This window comes from Halichoeres trimaculatus, unplaced genomic scaffold, assembly GCF_033239565.1.
Source record: "Halichoeres trimaculatus isolate MK-OKI-2021-1 unplaced genomic scaffold, fHalTri1.1 fHalTri1_scaffold_5, whole genome shotgun sequence".
Lineage (NCBI taxonomy): Eukaryota > Metazoa > Chordata > Actinopteri > Labriformes > Labridae > Halichoeres > Halichoeres trimaculatus.
In genome coordinates, this window is record NW_027437183.1 from 9,321,522 (window position 1) to 9,338,269 (window position 16,748).

General features: G+C 37.5%; 2 protein-coding genes and 1 non-coding gene across 3 annotated transcripts; 1 reads left to right on the top strand and 2 right to left on the bottom strand.

Moving 5' to 3' along the window:
* The first annotated feature begins 923 nt into the window (after nucleotides 1-923).
* Nucleotides 924-10,592, top strand: LOC141789977 (ras-related protein Rab-14-like). Its single transcript, XM_074669592.1, has 8 exons — nucleotides 924-1,110; nucleotides 1,616-1,674; nucleotides 2,787-2,840; nucleotides 3,063-3,240; nucleotides 3,355-3,421; nucleotides 3,923-4,010; nucleotides 4,115-4,145; nucleotides 4,263-10,592. Exons 2-8 carry the CDS (start codon nucleotides 1,623-1,625, stop codon nucleotides 4,438-4,440), a joined length of 648 nt encoding a protein of 215 aa, XP_074525693.1. The 5' UTR covers nucleotides 924-1,110; nucleotides 1,616-1,622; the 3' UTR covers nucleotides 4,441-10,592.
* A 385-nt stretch (nucleotides 10,593-10,977) lies between these two features.
* On the bottom strand, nucleotides 10,978-15,553 carry mak16 (MAK16 homolog (S. cerevisiae)). Its single transcript, XM_074669590.1, has 10 exons — nucleotides 15,327-15,553; nucleotides 14,666-14,715; nucleotides 14,070-14,179; nucleotides 13,754-13,818; nucleotides 13,394-13,545; nucleotides 12,937-12,991; nucleotides 12,770-12,844; nucleotides 12,529-12,636; nucleotides 12,346-12,411; nucleotides 10,978-12,066 (listed from the first exon to the last, which is right to left on the bottom strand). Exons 1-10 carry the CDS (start codon nucleotides 15,339-15,341, stop codon nucleotides 11,830-11,832), a joined length of 933 nt encoding a protein of 310 aa, XP_074525691.1. The 5' UTR covers nucleotides 15,342-15,553; the 3' UTR covers nucleotides 10,978-11,829.
* Nucleotides 15,554-16,044: 491 nt separating this feature from the next.
* Nucleotides 16,045-16,146, bottom strand: LOC141791156 (small nucleolar RNA U13). Its single transcript, XR_012598302.1, has one exon. It is a non-coding gene; the product is annotated as a small nucleolar RNA U13 (small nucleolar RNA).
* Between the last annotated feature and the right edge of the window lie 602 nt (nucleotides 16,147-16,748).

Sequence of the window (16,748 nt, forward strand, 5' to 3'; positions counted from 1 at the left end):
TTTAATAGCTTCTTAGCCAATCAGAGAAGAGTGCCTCTGATTAGAATCAAGCAGGTGTCTATGCTGGTAAAAAAAAATATACATTTTTCAGTGTATTTCAGTGGTGTTTCAACTTGTTTCAGGACTTGATTTTCTAATATTGTGTTGTAAATCTACCTGGCAGCACATGAATCTAGATTTGTTCTGTCATGTCATTCATGCTGTTATAACCAGCCGTGGAAGATGTACTCAGATACTTAATTTCACAAAAACTTCTCTCATGCTGTGAAAACAATTTCACTGAAAATAAATTCAGCTAACATTGAAACCCTGAGTTGATTAAGGTACCTTTACAAAGTTTTGGAGTAAAAGTGAGGAACTACATTCCACCTCTTGTTTTATCTTAAATATTTCTGTACATACACTTAATCCATCAACAAGATGTGATTATACACAGCTGACTACAAATCTTTGATGATTTATGTTGATTATGAGAACAGTCACTTATTTGTATACTTTTTATATTTACAGTACTTTTTTATAATCTCAGGACATTTTTTCTGTGTTGATGTTGGGCTTAATGTTGTCTGTAAAGTATTAAAAATCGGAATTTAAGTTTAATTGAATTTCTAAGTTGTGCTTAAAGACAGAGGAAAGAGGCCAGAGTGCGGGACCAAGGTACGTTTTATCAGTCTGTTTCCTGGGTATAAAAGAGACAAGCAGAAACAAGAAATCAAGCTGTTTTTCCCTTTTTCTGTTTTGTGCAAAAAAAATAAAATAAAAATAGAAATAAAACAGGACACGACCTGTTTTTTTTTCCTTTTCACAAAAAAAAGGAAAGAAAAAAAAAGAAAATAAAATTCCACTCTTTATCTTATCCGATTCTTGATGACATATTCAGAGTCGTTTCGGGCATTCGAGAGAGAAGCGTCCGCTCCCTTCGTCCGCTTGGTGGCGGTAGTTAACTCTGAGTCTCGCGATGATTCCCTAGTTTCCTCAGCAGAAGAAGAGTTGGAGACGAGGGTAAAGATTTCCTGACGGCTCACCGGGCTAACTCGCTAACATAGATAACCATCAGTCTCATCATCAGTTTTATCCGGTTTACAGGTTAGGTAGACACCTGAACTAAAGGTAAACCAACAATATTTCATCTCATTGTGTTTGTGTGCTGAATTATTTCACCTTTTTTGCTGTGAACCTTGATTAAATAAGCCGCCTGCTGTTAGCCCGTTAGCAAGGCGTAGACTGGACTGCAGCTGTTAGCCGGTTAGCTGCAGAACGAAGCTAACAGGAGGAATTCAGCGGTCTCCTGAGTAGGGAAGTCAGCTGATAGTGTGAAATACTTCTGCTAAAGATGACTGCTTCTGCTGCATGACTGTCATGGTGTTTAACGGCTCAAACCAAAGCTGAGCTCAGAGTTTAGCCTAGCTGTGTGTTAGCAAAGCCGCCGGGTGCTTTCTTTTGTTTGTTAATGAGTCAAACGGTCTGTGCTTGGCTGCTTTTCACCGAGAGATGTCTGAGCAGGGACTGATTCGATTTCGGTTTTGAGGAAGCGTTTACTCTGTGTTTTATGACTCTAAACGTGTCAAGTATCCATTTAAATCAGGTGAATTTCCCTGTTTATCTCCCGTCACAGTATCAAGATGACAGCCGCACCTTACAACTACTCCTACATCTTCAAATACATCATCATCGGTGAGTGTCGGACTGTTTATGATAGTGAGGTCTGTTTCTCATTTTGAATCTATAAAAAATGGCGTCTGTGCTCTTAAGTCTCATAACGACAAAAAGAAAACAACATAGACACATAATCTGTGACTGCACAGTGTTAAATATTGTGTCCAAAGACTAAGTGAGATATTGTGTCTTAAATTTGAAATATGGAAAAAAATTGCTTTCTCACTTAATCTGGAGTCAGCAAAGTTTTTTGCAATGCTGGAAAATGTATTATGTAAAGTACATTGAAGGATTAATGAGCCACAGCTGTCTAAGCTGACTGTAATGTCACCACTATAACTTAAGGATGTATAGATGACCTAAGTAACAGCTTAAGTTATTATACATTTTTGTTAAAGCTGTATAATATATGATTTTAGCAAATAAAAATAAACAAATTAAAGAACATTCCTGTCTTTTTAAACATAATAAACTGAAAGAAATATTCAATAAAATAAATTGAATCATACATCAAAATAGAAAAAAAGATGAAAAAAGCAGTCTGGTCCCATCAGTGGAGAATCATCTCCTCGACAGTCATTACATCTTGTTTCAGTGCTGCATGTTTTAATGGAAATGATGTTTTCCCTCATTTTTTTGCATTATAGTTATTTTGAAACATAAATATCTAAAAAGGGACACAGTTTTAAACATCTGATTTCCATTTTAAAGTGTAGTAGTATAATTTTTTATGTGTTGTGTACAGGATGTATAAAATTAGTATAGAGGAATGCGAAGCCATGGGGTACTTCTTGGCAGTATTCTCACAGCATCAGCTTTTGAATTGATTTTCTATCCTCCAGACAGCGAGAGGTTGGAGCTTATTTCTATGAAAGTTGATTTGCAGACTTTCCACAGATCAGTGGTCCATTACAGGCTGACTTGTTTTCTTTTATTATCCTCACAGGCAGTCATGTGTATAGCTTACCACCAGACAGCCTCTGCTTCCCTTTCATTTATTCTTTTGATGCCTATGTGCATTGGAAAAAAAAGTCATTTTGGATCTAAACCATGGTCTCATAATCAAACTAATCAAAGGAGGAAGTGCTACATTAAAATCCAGTCTGACCTCTCGTGTTATCTCTCTTCAGGTGATATGGGCGTAGGGAAGTCATGTCTGTTGCATCAGTTCACAGAGAAAAAATGTGAGTCCTTTCTCCTTCTGCAGTCATGCACATCACACTTCCTTCTAGCCAGATTCAACAGTTTTATCTCTCTCCTTCTCCTCATCATATTCTCTGCAGGAGTTGTTCAACTCCTTCTGTTTCCACTGTTTAATTAGTCAAAACTGGCCCTTCTATGTCAGTTGTGTCTGTGTGTTGCTGTTGTTGATGACTGTCATGTAACGATGTATACTTTCTGCACAGTCATGGCGGACTGTCCTCACACCATTGGGGTGGAGTTTGGAACAAGGATTATGGAAGTCCACAGTCAGAAGGTGAAGTTGCAGATCTGGGACACAGCTGGTCAGGAGCGCTTCAGGGCTGTCACCAGGTCCTATTACAGAGGCGCTGCTGGTGCTCTTATGGTGTACGACATCACCAGGTACTGATGGTGGGAGGGGGTACTGGAGATCATATACAGACACTCTCTATGTTAATCAGAAAATTTAGATTTTTAACATTAATTGATTTATCTTTTGGTCTTGTCTGTGATCAGGAGAAGTACCTATAATCACTTGAGCAGCTGGTTGACAGATGCTAGAAACCTGACCAACCCAAACACAGTGAGTCAACACACACAAACACACCCTGTTTGTCTACTGAAGGACAAACTTAAAATCATTTGCTTATCCTGTTTCAGTTTCCACCACCTCTAGAAATTTAGTTTGTCAAAGACGCAAAAAGAAAAACATTTTTTTCTCTCACTGATTTAACTCGCAAATATGAACATTAAGGTTTTGTTAACTTTTTAAAGAGTTATCATATCCCAAACTGGGACTCTCTGAACACCAAAACTTTAAGGAAACACACAAACACCTCATTCTTCCAGTGTCAGGTCAAGTCACAACTGCAAATATTGCAGCAATTAAAAACTAGGGGGGAAAAAGCAAAACAAAACAGGCTTTATGCTGAAAAATGAACCTTTTTTTAAGTAGAGACTTAAGTATATCAACATTTTAGAGTACTTGATCTTGTTGCATGATTTGACTGATTATAGTTTATAGTTATCCAAGTATTTTAACTGTTTTTCCTTTCTAGTTTCTCATGAGTGTTTTTCTTTCCAGGTGATCATTCTGATTGGTAATAAGGCTGACCTGGAGGCGCAGAGAGATGTGACCTATGAGGAGGCCAAACAGTTTGCTGAAGAGAATGGTGAGGAGTTTGTCTTTGTTTGTGTGAAATTACAGTGCAAACATTGCAAGTTACAAACAATAAAAGAAGGCTGACTGTGGTATCCTCTTCACATTGTTGATTAGGTTTGCTGTTCCTAGAGGCTAGCGCTAAGACGTAAGTTCAAAAACCTTTTCACCTCTGGTACATTAAACACAATTGGCTGGTTGTGGTTGTGTGTTCCACTTTTGTAATTCATCGGTTTGTAATTTTTTTTTGTTTGTTTGTCTTTAGAGGGGAGAATGTGGAAGAGGCTTTTCTTGAAGCAGCAAAGAGGATTTACCAAAACATCCAAGATGGCAGTCTGGACTTGAACGCTGCTGAGTCAGGAGTCCAACACAAACCGTCTGCACCACAAGGAGGCCGCCTTAATGCCGACAGCCAGCCGGCAAAGGAAGGCTGCAGCTGTTAACCACAGACAGAAAGCACAGACCAATCAAATGGACGGACGAAAGGACAGAAATGGTCGTATACAGACACAGAATTCTACTCATCACACAGCACTAACATGCATCTTCTTTCCTGAGTGCAACACAAAGGATTTAGATGGATTCCATTTAATCTAACCAACCTGTTGGGCCTTGATTCAGGCTCCAGAGCAAGGTACAGGCATACTCCACTCAGCTGAACTTTTACTAACCTTTAACAATACAGGACACTTTTAATCAAGTACCAAAACCACAATTATCTTGTGTGCCACCTCTGAATCTCTCTCAAGTTTGGATCAGTATTTCACGGTTCACATACCAGGATCATTATGTTTACTCAAGTCTATCGTTTGGACCTCAAATCAGGCTTCGAGACAAGATATAGCTCTTTGAGTTGACTTGCTATGTCAAACCTGAGTTGGTCTGGAGCGCATCAACAAACATGTATCATCAACTTACACGAAAACCCTAATGATGGGACTACTCTCACTATCACATCCCTTTCAAGCCTGGACCAATCCGAAGAGTTGTCGACCAAATTTGGGACTAATTTTATCTGGAAAGACCCATTTCCCATGTCTTAAGCAACCATAAAGGATTCAAGACTCACACCTGCAGATTTTACTTAAACTACGCCTCACCAAAACCTGTTGCTGTAGGTAATATTTGGACATTGTGAAGGATCAAGCACTAGTCTTGGCTTTGGATTGTCTTTCACTTGTTCCAAATTCAGACCACCTGAAGCAAATGTTGAACCAACAGGAAGCAAAGCTGAAGCGTTCTGTGGCCAAAATGGGAAACTTCCAATCCAAGAAGTTTTATTCAGTTTCGTCCAAAACTGACAAATCCAGCAAGGTGTGCCCAAATTTTGGCTAACGTTTTCTGGAATGACCTGACATCAATGTCAAAAAATGGTTTGAGGCTTAAAACAAACCAACCTAAAGCTCTAAATGAACTACATTTCACTCAAACCTGTGCTCTTATTCCAAATTTGGACATTACCAAGGATGGAGCCATAACTTAGGCTTAGGATGGACCATTCCTGATCTCAACCAATACTACCCAAAGCTTCTCCCAAGCTTAAACCAAAGGAAAGCAAAGATAGGTCCAATCACCAAACAGCACTCTGGACCAGGACTTCAGTCAGTCAGTCACAAGTCATCTAAATTTGGACTGTTTTTCCCCAAACACAAAGCCCCAGGTCTCATGTGGTTAAAAACACACAAGTCTTAAATTTGGACCAACTCCAGTTTCAATGTTCCTCCGCCATGGATACCATCCATCATTCCGGGCTTACTTGGCTCAGATTTTTAGATATTTAAAATCAGAATAACACCATCTTTGGCTCATCTTCAGAGAACCATCTCTCTTTTCTCATGGCATGGACTCAATGCTGGAATTTGGACAAACTGACCTCCAAAAAGCACTACACTTCTTTCGAATTAGTTCCAATATTCAGATTCCTCTGGACGACTACAACAAGATGCTCTTGATCCAAACTGAGGACCAACTCTGACTCAAACTTTAAAATGTAGACCAGATTTTGTCATTATGTGATTCGCGGTAATTTGGTATCTCCCATGAACAACTTCTGACACTCATCCGTGGGTTTGAGGATTTATAAACCTTGTATGTGTCTTATACTTGTGTGATGTCTCATAATCCTTGTTCAGCTGAAAAAATTCTTCAACATCCATTATTCAAAACCCACAGATTTAACACAGAGTGGCCTGGACATCTAAACACACCTCTGGGATTCTCTACTGAACAGTTTGCACTTGATAGTTGGTAACGTGGAACAGAAGACACATTTATTCTGAGATTGTTCATGTGGAACAGAAACTATTCAAACCGTTGGTCCTCCAGTCTAAAACCTTTCGTTCTGCTTCGACTGCAGTCCAAACATCTTGAATGCAGAATAAAGAGGAACTCTGCTGATTTTGAAAATGAGGATCAGTTCACTCATCATGCTTGATACCACTCAACATCTGGAAATACTTGCATGATGAATGCTTTGTCTTCAAAGCTCACATTATGTCTGAAAAATGACCCTGAAGATGCATTTGGCCTGGTCGTCACGGCTACCCCAGACAGTAAACATGGAGCCTGTTGGTTCAGTATTCAAGGGGTTCTGCTTAGATTTTAGGACAGAGACCCAGTTGTTGAAAAGATCGGTCTAAAGAATCAAGATTTTGAAAACCCAGGACTAGGTAATCCACTTTTGTCCTGGTTTATAGCAGAAAAACTTGGATTGGATCATCAGACACAAAATAGAGAATATCAGTACTTTAAAATGCGCTTCATGCTACACGCTCTGTCCACAGGGGGCGCCATATACTAAACAAACTGAAAAATTCTTGATTTAAATTGTATCTTAACGTTTGATGTGAACCACTGTTTGGCTACATATTTTTCATCAATGTCGGTCTCATCCACTATGTCACTTTGGCGATTCAGCAATTCATAAGCAACACATAAGAACTCTTGAGTGTCCCCATCACTAGAGAAGCGATCTATTTGTTCGATTTGTCTGGAGTAGCTTAGCCTTACCTGACCAAAATCTGGAACACAAACTGGCCCTCGTAAAAAATACGCTGCAACTCTGTGCAAGCAAAATTGGACTGACATTGTTTCGACCTGGCTTTACTTAGAGCCTGGATTAAGTCTGGTTAACAAGCTAACCCGTAAAGAAAGCTAACAACAACATCTGTGGACAGGAAGTTCAAATCCTCCTGTTAACTTAAACCACAGTTTCTGCATCTCCACACTTTGCCTTTTTAAGATCTAATATATTTTAATTTACAAAGAACTTTGGCGTGTGTTTGAGTGATGATCTCCTTGTGGAGAGATTAGCAGCCAATTGATGAAGGTGATGATGAAGAATCTGACTTACCTGGACCTGAATGTCTCTACTGATCTCTATGCCGATCATGAGTTCAGGATAGGCTTTTTAAAAATTTTCTTCCTTTCTTCTAATGTGTTTCCAAAAAATAAAGGCCCTATAATTTCATTGTTGTAGCTCCCCTAGTGGCCAGTTTTATCATCCCTTTTGGTGAAGCACTTGCAGAGGGGGTAAAAATTGCACACATGGAAGCAACACATATGCTTTTAATTTATTTGTTTGTTTCTTCTGTTTTTCGATTGTTAGCATTAGGCTGCAATAACTGGTAACTTGAATGTGTTACTTTGGCGTCATGGATTTTGTTGCTAAATTGTGCGTTGCAGTGAAGACATGTCTTTCTTTTTCATGTTGCACGTAAAAACGTAACCAAATATTTGTTGTTTTTCAAAAGATGTAAGAAATAACTGCACATGTTGTGTAAAACAACAATCAAATTCTATTAAAAAAACAATTCCCCTGAATTCAGAAATAATACCAGAGTGGAACTTAAATATTTTCTTTTAGAAATAATACAGTTCAACCCAAATATCCAGAAAATTAATTGTTTTCAGACATGTTCCTGATATTTGCTTGATGCAGTTCCCTCTTGTGGACATTTTTTTATAAATCTCTGACTGACAGATGCAAAATGGCACAAGCTGAAGCAGCATAAATTCCTGTTTTTTTTCTGCCAGTTTCTTGTTTTGTTTAATTTTCTTTAGCTTTAGGCCAAGTAGTGCTTGCTTAAGTGTTCTTGTTTTGTCATTATCACCATGTTGTTGTATTGCAGTGAAGACACAACATATTTCTTTTTTGTCATACACGTAAAAACAAAACCAAATGTAAAAATAAATCTGAAAAATAAAACACTGTATTCCCTTAAATATACATTTCAGGAAATTGGAAAAATCTTTCTCTCCAAAAAAACTTAACTTAAAGAAAAATCATCAAAAACCCTGAGCCTTGGTTTTCTATGAAAACTGTTTGTTCATATCACAGCTTCCCCTTGTGGCCATATTTCCCTTGTGGTAAAAGGTTTCGTATGGTGAAAATGGCACAAGCATGAAGTGTAAAAGGTAATTTAAAATTTATTTCAGCCTTTTTTATGTGTGATCGTTTTTGTTTTAGAACTGCACTTTACATGTGCTACTCTAATTTCTTATGTTATGTTTTTGCGTTGCAGTGAGTATGTTGAAACTGAAACAAACATTTATTTATTGAATGGTAGATCCTTTTCTAGAGGTAAAAATTAAAGATAAACTTCCATCCCCCTAGCAAATGTTGAATTTAAAGTGGGTGCAGCAAAACAACTAAAGCCTTGGTTTTAAGAACTGCTTAAAGTTTCCTTTCAGATGTTAATAATTGCTACTAATTAGATGTTATATCAGTGTGGCCCCAGTGGTTTAATCGCAGTATAACCAAATTCAGTCAGTATACTTTGTTTTTTAATTAAGAGGCATTCCATCGCTAACCAGCTAATGTGCATAAACACACTAATGCAGCTTGTTGTTGTTTTTTTCTTTTACTTTTACACAAAGTGGTTTTCAATTTTGTCTGGAGATAGAAGAAAATCCAAAACTGGGGAACGGATGCGTTTAGTGTCCAATGTTATGTTAAAAAAATTGGGAAAAAATGATTTAATCAGCTTTATCTCTAACGGAAATTCCTCAAGCCTGATTTGTTCAAATGCAAAAAGAAAGAAAAGTCTGCCTGTTTGTCCCAGCGAGTCCCAGGATGGGCTTCAGATCACCTGGGTCTTAAAGAATGACTCACTACAAAAGGAGTTTTTTTTTTATATATATATATATAATTTTTAAACCGTATCCAAGAATTAATTAACTTTCCTGATTTATAAACTACTTCCAAAATTTACCTTTGTTGTTTCGTGGGTTTTCTCAGAGATAATCATCTGGCCATGCTGAATTTACTCATAGTTTCTGTGGTCATAAGAGAGATTTCTGGGTAAAAGTTAATAAATAAACATTGAATAAAATTAAAAGTGGGGAAATGTTTTAAAATGAAAAGTTAAACCAACCAGTGTACTTAAATTTTTTTTTCAGACAAATATATCGCATAGTGCAATTTTCTATTACACAGTTTTTTGCTCATAATCATGACCAAAAATTATTTCGTTTTATTTAGAGGGCAATTCGAATGAAGTAATGCTATGATTTTTTTCTTTTCATTTTTGTAATTTTGACTCGTGAAGAATTAATTATTGAACTGCTTTAACGCAAAAATTAACAGAACTATTACAACAGTAAAAAGAGCTCTCCATGCACCTTGGTACTTTGGTGCCAGGTGATTGCAGAAACTAATCTAGAAACCATCATTTGGACCAGTTGTTGTTTGAAAAAGCAAAAAGATAAATTATAGGAGAAAGGGTGGACCACAAGATTTGAAATCATCGAACTCTTTGTAAAAAAAAAATTGTTTCTTTTGCCATTTTACTTCCATCTGCCCGTCCTTTGAGATTGTGTGTACATATCAGTCAAAACCGAAGTGCTGTTTGTGAAACACCTCGACGCTTAAACCCAGAATCTTTGTTTTCTGTAACTGGGTCCACTTCTGTCCGAATGTGGCGTGATCATGTTTTGTTGTCCTCTGATTGGTGGACAGCGGCCTTCAAGAACTGAGATGCTTGATTTATGAATGGAGCCCCTCCTCCCTCGCTGTAAAAACCCTTCAGACCCACAGGTTTTCACATGTTCTGTTGCTTTTCACCACTTTAAAACCTTACGACACAAACACTGAGAGATAAAACCCGTCTGCATGATCCAGAGGGTTCAAGAGTTCATAAGAGGTCAGCAGAGGAGTCGCCTTAAGCTTCCCTCACCAAAGGAAAAAGAAAAGCATTTAAAACTTCATCTTAAAAATGTACTCAACCTAAAAAGACTCAGCTTTTGGACTGTAGGAGGCAGAATTGGTGCAGTGTCATCATTTCCTTAAGTCTCAGAAAAAAAAAAAACGTCCTTGCAAAGAGAAAAACGCTGCTGTTTGAAAATGTATTGATGCTTTTCACAAACTGATGGAGAGACTGAAATGTTGAACCTAATTATCACACTTCTGACTGTAACACTCTGTACATTTCATTCTTCATGTTTTGTCTCTTTACTTTCTGTCTGTGTGCTTCTTCATGAACATGATCTTTGATTATTTATACTCTAAATCTGATTTTCATCAGCTGTACCTGCATTGTACGACCGTGGGGATTCAGTTATTTGTAAATAAAGTATATATACTGTATATACTCTATGGACTAGACGCTGTGTTTTTTTTTTATTGTTTTTTTGAGGGGTGTGATGACTTTATTCAATAAGACACAGGAAACGTTTGGTGCTGAGTATTGAGGTCGTAATCCTTGCTGCTGTTTTGACTGAATGTCAAACCAAGGTCCTCATGAGTCAGAAAAATTATAAGTTGGGTAAAAATACTCTCAGAAAGTTAACTACTTTCCTTTACTGACACACAGGCTGACACCAGGACCTTAAGTTTGTAACACTCAAAAGATTAAATATTTCCCATGCTCGTCACAGTGAAGTTTTCATATCCATTTTTATTATCTTAACACAGCAGCTTCTCGCGCTGTCAGGGCTACAGCTGAGCCATCACAACTGTCATACAAACCACAACAATGAATCACAGCTGCCTGTCAGTATCAGGGAATAAAATAGTGATCTTATATTTAGATGTAACGTGAACAAATGATCAGGAAGTTATTCAATAAGACTTTCTTTTGTCTCTTTACCTCAGTGTTTGCTCTCTTGTTTGAGGTTCTTTCATTTTGCAAACAGCTATGTTGAAATCTGGACTAAATTATTTACTATATTCATCTTTTTTATTTCACTGATCATCTTAGTTTTTAAGTGACAGGTTTAACGTACAGTCTCTGAGTGGGGAGACCAATGACAGCTGCAGGTCTGAATTCACACTTCTGTCTAAGTTTGATTCTCCATCAGAGATCCTCTAATACGTTTTTAACATAACTTTTTCACACCTCAAGAACTAAACATGGACAAACAGTTCTTGAGGCAGACAAACAGGTGAAGTCATACAGTTTTACATCCATCTCTCCCAGTTTTCAATTCAAAAACTAACACCTTCCTCTTTTTAAACCCAGAGTCTGTTTTTCAAATTAAAATACCAATTCATCAAGAAACTTTCATTTTATTTAATCCAAAGATGAAAGGAAAAAAAGTGATGTATACTGACTGAATTTCTTCATTTCCTTACAAGTTAAATTCTTTTATTGTTCGACTAACAGGACGCGTTTACACGGACCGCAGGTGAGTGAAAACACCTGATTAGAAAATTCGACACAGTCTCAGTTTAAGAGCAAGTGATGAAGAAAGCTCCAAAGACGATGTGAAGTCTTCGACATGAACAGTTGACATTCAGAGTGTGTGATATTCCAGTGGGGGTGTGTCCTTAGCAGAGTCCTCTGACCTCATGCAAAGCCACAGTCTGATTGGCTGCAGAGAGTATGACATCACTACGTGGTTCTGTTCTTGGAAGCGGGCTCTGTCTCCTGCTCGTACTCAATCTCTACGTATGCTCGCTTCTTCCTCGCCACTGATCCATTGGCCGGTGATTTTCCTTTCCATTTTGCGCCCTTCTTCTTCTGTTTCCCCTCCACCTCCATCTCTTCCTCATCCTCCTCTTCTTCTTCACTGGACTCGTCCTCGTCTTGTTCTTCCTCGTCACTGCTGGCCCTCAGTTTGTTCATCTCCTGAAAGAGGAATCAACAAATTGATGTGAGAGGAATACTGAAACAATGACCACAGTTTCTTGTTTTATATCATGTTTCTTCAATTTCTGACACTAAAGCTTTTCTCTCCACATCTGCAATTCCAGTTTCTTCTGTTTGCTTCTGGGGATTCACACTTTGTAATCTGTCAGTCAACATTCTGGTTCAGTTTGGTACAGTTCCCAGTTAAAGTAAATCTGCAACAATGTGGATTGTTTTATCTAGCAGCTCTAAAAACTCTACTAATCTGAGTTAATTTACCTCAAAGTCACTCAGGTCACTTTCTTCTATTTCATCCTCAGCCACAAACTCCCTCTGCCCAACGTCCTGCAAACAGAGAGGAGACATGTTCAACAATTTCAGTCTGAAAATAAAATTAAACCAACAAAAGCATCAAGTGTAGAAGTGAGCACAATCAGCAGTTACAAGGACAGACTTCTTTACCTCGTCATCTTCCTCTTCTTCCTCCTCCTCCTCTGACTCACTCTCTTCATCCTGCTTCTCCAGAGCTTTGTCAAAGGCGTGGACAGGGAAGTTGTAGATGTCTCCATACTACGGGAAACGTAAACCTTTTAGTTCAACTGAATCCACGTTCATTGGAAGATGATATGAGCTCAAACAGCAATACGACTCATTCTTTCACACAGCATCAGCGTTACAAATCAGTGAGCTGAAATCCTCCTACCGTTCCCTGTTTGAGTCTCTCCAGCAGCTCCTTCTCAATGGCGTTATCCAGCTGTGCAGCGATCAGAGCTTTCTCCTACAAACACACAGAAAGAAGAGGTAAAGTCAGCTTTAATGTCCCTGACTCTGAAATATGCTAAAGATTCACAGCACGAGAAGAACACCCACCTCTTTCCTCTTCTCTCGCTGCTCCACCTTTCGACTGAGGGGAACCAACTTTCTCCTGAAACACAGGAACCAAGTGTGTTTACAGTTGGAGTAGTTCATAGTTGAGAACGTTTTTCATAAATGAAAAAAAAAATTAGCTTGAGAAATGGGCAGAAACATAAGATTAAAAATAATCAAACTCTTAAAAATCAACAGTAAGGGTTTTGGTGATATTTGCTTTTAAATTTGAGGTGAGAGGTCAAATTTATTCATAAACAATTAATTTCTGCAGCTGTTTTACCTTCATTTGCTTTCAGAAAGCGAAGCGTCATTTTTAGACAACAGGTGGGCGGATACAGACTAGTATTCTGCTTTAGTCTGTCTCCATTTTTAAATGAACTTGTCTGTTTGATGGCAGTATAAATGCATGAAAACACTGCTTCATGAAGTAGATAAAGTCACCCCCTGTAGTACTTACTGTCTCTTGAGGACCAGTTTGCGCATACGGATCAGGTACTGAGTGATTTTGGTGAAACGTTGTTTACATTTGTGTCGGATGAATCGAGGCCAGTAGATTAAATTCTCATCAATCTGTTCCAAAGCTTTCTCGTAGTTTTTACTCAGCTTCACCTGAAAACAAACAAACACACGGATAAAGGTTAAGTGAGCACACAGCATGTCTGTGAATCCCTAAAATATAAGCCCAAATAACTGCTGGCACCTGGTGTGATCTTTGTTATGTAAAAGGTAGATTAAAAAAAAAAAACTTGGTCAGATTAAAACACAATAATTTGTATAACCAATGAGATCCAGAGAGGGCATTCTACATCCTGCTCACCTTTTCCCACATTCTGGCGGGAAATGCTGCTCTCTCAATCACCTTCATGTAGAGGAAACACTGACCTAAGGCAGACGCAAAACAACTCTTAATTTCAGTGTTTCTGGAGGAGAGTTTAACAGACAAATAAAACAGAGTATTGTTTAGCAAACAATAATTGAATGCATCAAATTCTAAAGGAATCTGTGTTCACAAATTCTCAATACGTCAACCAGTAAGTTCATTACATATTTTGCTTTTGCCTAATTACTGTCTTTAAATATTGTTCTAGAGTATAAAAAGATTAAAAGTATCAACACTTGTGAGATGTCTATACCTTTTTCCTCTCTGATGGTGGCGTACTGACTGTTGGCCAGCGGGCAGGATGAACGGTTACACAACCCTGTGATGTTGTATTCATTACGACAGAAGTTCTGACCCTTTGTTCTGCAGAAAAGATGAGAGACGACATTCAATGGTTTGATATCCTTAGCTTTGGTATCAACTTTATATTTGATCCAAAACATTCCAAAACATTTTTTAGACTATATTATCTGTCCATAAATGTGATAAGTCTGATTATTGCATTAACGCAAGTAACATGCAAAGCACATTCAAGAAATATCAGGAATTAAGAAAACTAATCATTAAAAATAACACGTTGACTGAAAACATTTCAATATTTGGGTTCACATGATGCAAATCTTGACCAAACCATGAAGATGATGATTATAGAATCACTTTTCCATTTACTCCATCCCTTAACAGTATTGGTTATATCTCCCTTAGTAACTACAAAGAACAGTACCCGATAATTTGACCAAGAGTGGTGAAGTAAAATCATACATGATTTCCCAATACTGAAACATTAAAACAGACGGTTTAAATTTAGAAAGAGGGAATATGTATAGTATATTGATAACAAAGACTTACTTGACTTTGAAGGAGCAGAACTGTTTGTTTCCAATAATATCCCAGATCACCTGTATAAACCAGATGAAACACGTTATAATCATAACTTGAGCTTCACGCAGAGCCTTGATAGAAGTAAATATTGATGACATATATTCACACAGCCCAAATCCCCCCCCGTGGCTTTAGAGATTCCTAGTGAGAACTTTTCCATGTGTAACAATGTAGACTTAAAATACAAAGAACATGATGTGTAAGGTGTCAGAAAAACAGGGACCGATGCTGGACACGAAAGTTGTCGAAACCTGGCTGTAACCTAAACACAAAATCCACGAAACTAAATCATTGTGTTTCGGTCAAAGTCCTCAAGGGTATTTCTTTTCTTACAGTAAGGATAAATGATCTAAAATACTAAACTTTTGTGGCTTGATCTCGTGTACAATCAGACGTTTAAACAGGGTGCAACCAGCTAACTGACATGGTTCAAGTACAATTTGAAATGATAACGTTATAAAATTATATTTAAAGAATGTAAATTATTTGGTTCAAAGTTTACTATGAAATGAGTGGATGTACAAATTAAACACCTTACGTATTTTTTAAGTTGTTACCGGTAGGCTAACATTAGCATTACACCTTCTAACACTGAGGCAGCTTTGGATAAATATGTTTTCACACTTACGTCGTCGTGCTGCATGTTTGCTTCCTCTCAGGTGTTTCCACAGCTTCAGCGATGAAACTGCTGTATATTTGTGGCGATAATGTATAAAATGTAAGTGAATTCTGATTATTTTTTCTATCTACGAAGCCACATGGACGGTCAGGAAGCCACCATTTTTGTTTGCATGGCTGAAATCTCACGTGTCTCGGCGTCAACGGAAAGAAATCTCTCGCGAGACTTGATTCTCAGATACAGACGTTAAGAACAATCTGGTAGTTTTCATGTTTTTAAATCATACATTTTTTGGCTCGAAAAAGGAGGGAAATCGTATATTGATGTGTGGAATAAATCTGATTTCAAACCAAAAAAGATAAAACACTAAAGTGTTTTTCAAATTGTAACGAAAACTGTGTTTTCACATTAGTTAGTCAATAAATTAGTAAATTATTGAATTACTGTCCCATTTTAAACCTACTTCCTAGAAAAAAACCCTCAATTTGGCTGGATCCGTTGAAGCTGATTATTGAAAATAGTTCAGATTAATTTTAGAAAATTACTAAAAAAGAAAACATTATATTTAATCATTCAATTATAACTAATCGGCTTTTGTATGTGAAGTGGTGATTTAATAGAGATATATCCCAAGAGCCTAAGAATATTTGCAGTATATCACTTGTACCATTTTCTGATATTTTATTAACCACGGAATCAATTGATTCTTCAATGTCTTTCAGTCCAGGATCAGAAGGGCTGAGGCGCTCAGCGTAACAAGGTAAGGGCAGCACCTTTCACAGATAATCTGTGATTCAACCAATCATCACGCTCATGAACTGGAAGTGATCATGCTTTTAAGATGGCGCAGAAAGGTTCTGATACACCTCTCCACCCTTTTAGATCCTGGTGTCAAATTTATTCACAATGGCAATTTGTCTTCCTGCAAAAAAAGATAGTAACAAGAAATATTAAACAACCTATTGTCCATCTCTGAGTGTATCCTTAAACACACAACAGGAAAAATGAGTTTTTAAACCTAGCTGGAGAGGTGCATTGTGGGAACGAGAGTGGTAAAATTGAAAAACAGCGTCCCCCTGCGCCCCGGAAAAATACATTCAATGAATACTTTGAGTTAATGCAGTTACTAACTGCCCCATTGTTTTACTGCAGTTTTTTAAATAGTTATGAGGATGACAGACCTGTTCTAGCTTTACAAAAGAAACTTTATCTTCATTTCCTGTTTAAAATGATGTTAATGGGACTGAAAGTATTGATTTTTAACAGTTAAGAATCACATTCTACAACCTTGTACACCATGCACACTTTTCACAATTCTTCTGCAGGGGTTGAGGGGTTGGAAAAAACATTAAAGCAATTTTGTGTCTGTCCTCTGAAATTTCTGATTTGATTTTAAGAATCAGAAAAGTTAAAAATATTGTAAACTATTAA

What these genes read in the sequence shown, in the direction of transcription:
- LOC141789977 (XM_074669592.1), top strand. Translation starts at nt 1,623, where the DNA reads ATGACAGCCGCACCTTACAACTACTCCTACATCTTCAAATACATCATC. An exon ending in ACCTGACCAACCCAAACACA is followed by an intron (nt 3,422 to 3,922) that starts GTGAGTCAACAC and finishes TTTTCTTTCCAG; the next exon opens with GTGATCATTCTGATTGGTAA. An exon ending in CTAGAGGCTAGCGCTAAGAC is followed by an intron (nt 4,146 to 4,262) that starts GTAAGTTCAAAA and finishes GTTTGTCTTTAG; the next exon opens with AGGGGAGAATGTGGAAGAGG.
- mak16 (XM_074669590.1), bottom strand. An exon ending in TTCTGCTCCTTCAAAGTCAA is followed by an intron (nt 14,180 to 14,665) that starts GTAAGTCTTTGT and finishes TCTTTTCTGCAG; the next exon opens with AACAAAGGGTCAGAACTTCT. An exon ending in AAACTGGTCCTCAAGAGACA is followed by an intron (nt 12,992 to 13,393) that starts GTAAGTACTACA and finishes CCTGTGTTTCAG; the next exon opens with GAGAAAGTTGGTTCCCCTCA.